The 5,000-nt window shown below is 34.4% G+C and overlaps 1 protein-coding gene across 1 annotated transcript in view; it reads left to right on the forward strand.

Moving 5' to 3' along the window:
* The first annotated feature begins 4,242 nt into the window (after window positions 1-4,242).
* The window catches only part of LOC109183029, a 1,901-nt gene continuing 1,143 nt past the window's right edge, over window positions 4,243-5,000 (forward strand). The window contains exons 1-3 of the mRNA XM_019333245.1: window positions 4,243-4,371; window positions 4,456-4,528; window positions 4,641-4,943. Of these exons, the coding sequence (XP_019188790.1) occupies window positions 4,243-4,371; window positions 4,456-4,528; window positions 4,641-4,943 (505 nt within the window). The remainder of the gene's footprint in view (window positions 4,372-4,455; window positions 4,529-4,640; window positions 4,944-5,000) is intronic.

A 5,000-nucleotide genomic window follows, 5' to 3' on the forward strand; every position in this document is an offset into this window, starting at 1 on the left:
ATTATTTTATACATTACTAAGCTGACTTCTACACCTATAAATACATACATATTCTGAGTGTTAATATGCAAACACAAAGCTAAGCAAAATAAATTACTGTCCTGATCATTTATGCAAATAGAAATAGAAATATAAGAAAGTAAAGATCAAGGTTTTAAGCATTGTTTTCTGGTTTGTAGTGGCAGCATGTCTGGGCTGTTTATTATGGGGATGCAACTAGGGGTATAAACGAGTCGAGCCGAGCCCGAGCCTGGGTATGCTTATGCTCGTGCTCGTTAATGATAGTACTGCTCGAGTTCGAGCTCGAGCTTGTTTGAGCTCGTGAACTGATGCTCGAACTCGAGCTCGGCAATTGTCGAGCTGCTCGAGCTCGAATTCGAGCATGAACTCGAGATCGAGTTTAGGCTCGAATTTGAGCTCAATTTTGATCTCGAATTTGACCTGTTTGATTTAAAATTTAAACTACTTTTTTTTTATGACTTTTATCCATACATAATTATTAAAGTATTTTAATTTCCCTCCCCTAATTATTATTTTTATATACTAAATATAATATAATTATATTATATATTATATATTATATAATATATTATAAAGCTCGCGAGCGGCTCGTCGAGCCGCGAACCTACAATACCTAAGCTCGGGCTGCTCGGCTCGTGCTCGTTTAATCCATGAGCTGCTCGAGCTCGAGCCGAGCTCGATTTTGACCGAGTTCGAGCCGAGCGTTGACCGGACCGCTCACAAGCGACTCGCGAGCGGCTTGGCTCATTTACATCCCTAGATGCAACTTCATCCTCAGCAGACCTCAAAGGCTATAAGGTTGCTTTGTGTGCGGTCTTAAAAATTAATAAGAAGTCAAGAATGTGTATTTCATGATCAAGAGGTTTGTAAATTATATACTACCATGCTTTGTATTCTTTCTTTTTGCAAATCTTATATTGTTGATATCTAACTTAGTTGTTTTTGGTGTGTTTTAAATATAGGGTGTGTTCATCCATGTCCATATACCTAAGGATATTGTTGCAAAATATAAGAACATATTCAATGAGGGTAAAGTGTATGTTATTAGAAACTTCCTATGCATCACTAACTTCTTCAAGTATAAAACAAGCACTCATCGTTACATGATGAAGTTCAAACACGATACGCTTGTGAAGGAGTAAGCGTGTGAATTTCCCAAAAATAATATTTCGCTTCAAGAGTTTTGAAGTCATACTTTCAAAGCAAGAAATCGATGATAATTGATAAAGTGTTGATAGGTTAGAGTTTAAAAAAATGTTTTCTAAAGTCACTGTGTTTTATTATAAAGATTGTGATGTTAAGTTTTATTTAACTAATATGTTGTTGTTTTCAAATACAGATGTCATTGGTCGTATTGTGGAGATATATTCTCCACTGGAGAAGGTAATAGCTGGGAAAAAGTGTAAGCTAATTGACTTTGTGCTTGAAGATTCTAGGTATGAATCCTTACTTTGTTTTTTCTCCCTAAGGTTAATTTTAAAAGTGTATCTTATGCTTTTTCTACTGGTTTTAAAATCTTATGTAGTAAAAAGCAGATTAAGTGTATACTATGGGATGAGCATGTGGATCAACTAACTCCTTATTTTCACTCAGATCAGTTGTTAATGGTCCAGTCATATTGTTGATTTAGCTTTGCCAAGCTAAATTCATGGACAGTGAGCGATGTGTATTATTTTTCTTAATTTTCATCTATGTTTATACTTTGTTGAGTTAACAATTTCTATTCACTATTTTTTTTGGGTAGATGGTGAAGTACGCATCTGCAACTCTTTTGATGCTACTCAGCTCTTTTTTCACACACTCTTGCAAAGAGTTTCGTGAGTTAAAGAGCATGTCAGTTTGTCTAAGCTATTTTTATTGGTCTTTTTAATATGTACAAGTTTCTGTCATAATATTTATTTTTCTATTTTCTGTTAGTAGCTATAACAGTAATCATACACCTTTACGGTGTATAGATTCTGATTCCATGTTGTCTGATGGTTATCTTGGTAGTTCTGTGCATCCTAATGATGTGTTGGTTAGTTCCGTTGAAGATATATACTCCAAAAAATAGGTAATGTCTTCTTCTATGACAGTCTTTACTTAACTTTTTAACTATGTTACTTATTTATTTGATTCTTACTTGCAGCGACAGGTAGAATTGTTGATGTAGAGAGTTTAAGTGATTGGTATTACATCTCTTGCAAGAGAAAGGTTGTTGTTGAGGGTGGTATGATGTATTGTGGTGGGTGTAAAAGTTCTTGGCACGGGGGAGTTGTGAGGTATAGGCTGATTGTTCGTGTTGCTGGTCATACTAGGTATGCTCATATGCTTATATGGGATCGTGAGTGTGCGGAATTGGTTGGTGTGTTAGCTGGTGACTTAAAGGCTAAGTATCCAGAGGTAGGTATTCTTATGCAACATAGCTGGCTGCTGAATTCACTACTTTAAATGTTCATGTGTTTTTGTCTTTAAATCTTTGTAAGGGAATAATTGTATTCCACCTGAGCTAGGGTGTTTGCGTGGCATGTCTATGTTGTTTCGTATTGCTATGAAGAATGAGCAGGTAGAGAGTTACTACTCTGCTTTAACAGTTATTAGGATTTGCAGGGATGAAGCAGTGCTTACACAGCACTGCTCAAGTCTGTCAGCTGGCAATTTAGAAGCAGAAATTGGTTCAGGTGATGTAGGTGGTTTTCTGGATAGTGATGCAGATGGTGATGCAGGTTCTGAGGTATTTGTCTATCAGTGTTTGGTTTATTTGGAAAATATGGTATTATTTATTGGCCCTAATGGTATTTCCTTCAGGAATTCTATGGTACTGATGATGAAGAATGTGTTGAGGTGGAGGATGGTTCTCAAGGTTTAGCGGTGGACAAGTTTGTTGGCTTGGATGACATTGAAGATGATTTAGGGGTTAGTGCTGTTGTTGTGCCTCTGAAGAGGTCCCTGTTGAAAGATTTTGTGCGTGTTGGGACATCAAAGAAGGCTAAGGAAGTGGTGGTGAAGCAATAAAACTAATAGGTTGTTTTAGGTTTTTAAATGGGATGTAGTACTACTAAGTGTTAACATTTTGCTGTTTTTGGGTAGTGATTTTTGTTGGTTAAGGCTAGAAAATTGCATACACTGCAATGCACTCCTAGAAAGTAGAATCATTCTATTTTCCTATTTTGGTTTTGGTTTTTTGGAAGCTGCATTAGCAACAGTGCCTAATGTACTTAGCCTTAGCAGCAGGAGGTAATGTCATTGTAATGTACTTAGCCTTCTAATGTGAAATTATCTACTTATGATTATAAGCTAATATTTGCAGTTAACCTACACAGAGAAAAACATCCACATACATATTGGAGCTATACCTAAAAGTTTACAAATAAACAATTTTGGAAAGGGGAAAAAAAAAACATACCATGTAATATTTAAAAAAAAAAAAAAAAAACCAGTTCCATAAAGTAAATACAATTTTTTTAAAAAAATCTGTAGAAATAATATATCATCACTTGCCTCTATTTTAAAGTATTAGTATTTGCTCAAATAGATGAATAGATGAATACTGTGTCATAATGTAAAAAAAAAAAAAAAACACATTAAAGTTTAAGAGTCCAATACAATTTGCACAGTACCCAATACATACATGTACAAATACTTTGGTATACACCCATGCCTTGTATCAAACATTAATTGTTGATGGTAAGGTTTGACTAATGTGGACTATTTGTTGATAGTGACTTCTCTTCATCTCTACAACTTCCCATCTATATATACATAGCATTTAAGGAACCAAATACATGTTTTATATTCATTCCCAAATTATATATACATACAATTGGTGGGGAAAAAAATCAAGCATCAGACACATTATTTTCATAGCAAGTTGCATGTTTAATTTCAAATTCTTAGTAGGAGTAGATATTAAAAAAATGCTTTTAAGATTTTGCTAGAAATAAAAAAATGTTTAATTTCAAATTCTGAGTTTAAATATTATGAAATATTTAAAAACGGAATGACAGTAAATGAGTCTTAGTGTTGATTTAAGAAAACAAAATTTCTAATTACATTAAATACTTAAAATTATTAGTATACATTTAGAGGGAAATAATGTCATTCCAAAGTACAGTAAATATCAGAAATTTTATTTAGATACATATATATTTTAGAAGTGAAATTTGAAATAATTTTTCTTAAGTGTTTTATGTGCCACCTGGTACTGGTGAGATCTTCTATCTTAGGTGTTTATTAAATTTAATGCGTGATCCAATATCTTTTGAAGAGATTCACATTGTTGATGGGATTCAATATTCAAGTTTCCGTGATACGTGTCATGCTCGTGGTTTGATCTGTGATGAGAAGGAATATATTGATGCCATAGTTGAGGCAAGTCATTGATTTACTGCTTCTGCTCTCCGACGCTTATTTGTAACTCTATTAACGTCTAATTCCCTATGCCAACTTGAAAAGGTCTGGTATGTTGTTTGGACCCATTTGTGTGATGATGCAGAGTACAATCAGCGAAGAGACTTACAAAATCCAAGTTAATTTCTAATCATGAATCGTATATTTAAATTAACTACTGTATGGCATAATTATAGGTCCTCAGCTTTAAGCGTGGTAAATTAATATTTGAGCTTCAAAATTATATGTAGATTTATTGTTACCAGACAGTGTGAAGAAGATGTATGGTTTGGTGGAATTGGAGAAACTTTTGTCGGCGTGCAGTAAGAGTTTGGGCGATTACCCATTCATGCCTGTTCCTGATATGTCTAGCTTGAATATTTCTCAAAATCGATTGTTATCAGATGAATTGTCTTACGATTGTGCTATGTTGAGCAAAGAACATGATGACATGGTGCAAAAGCTTACTACTGAGCAAAGAGATGTTTATGACAAAGTTATGACAGCCGCTTCTGGTACTACTGGTGGTTTGTTTTTTGTTTATGGTTATGGAGGTACTGGGAAAACATTTATGTAGCGTACTTTGTCTGCTGCGCTTCGGTCACAGCGCA

This window comes from Ipomoea nil, unplaced genomic scaffold (assembly GCF_001879475.1).
Source record: "Ipomoea nil cultivar Tokyo-kokei standard unplaced genomic scaffold, Asagao_1.1 scaffold1096, whole genome shotgun sequence".
Classification (NCBI taxonomy): domain Eukaryota; kingdom Viridiplantae; phylum Streptophyta; class Magnoliopsida; order Solanales; family Convolvulaceae; genus Ipomoea; species Ipomoea nil.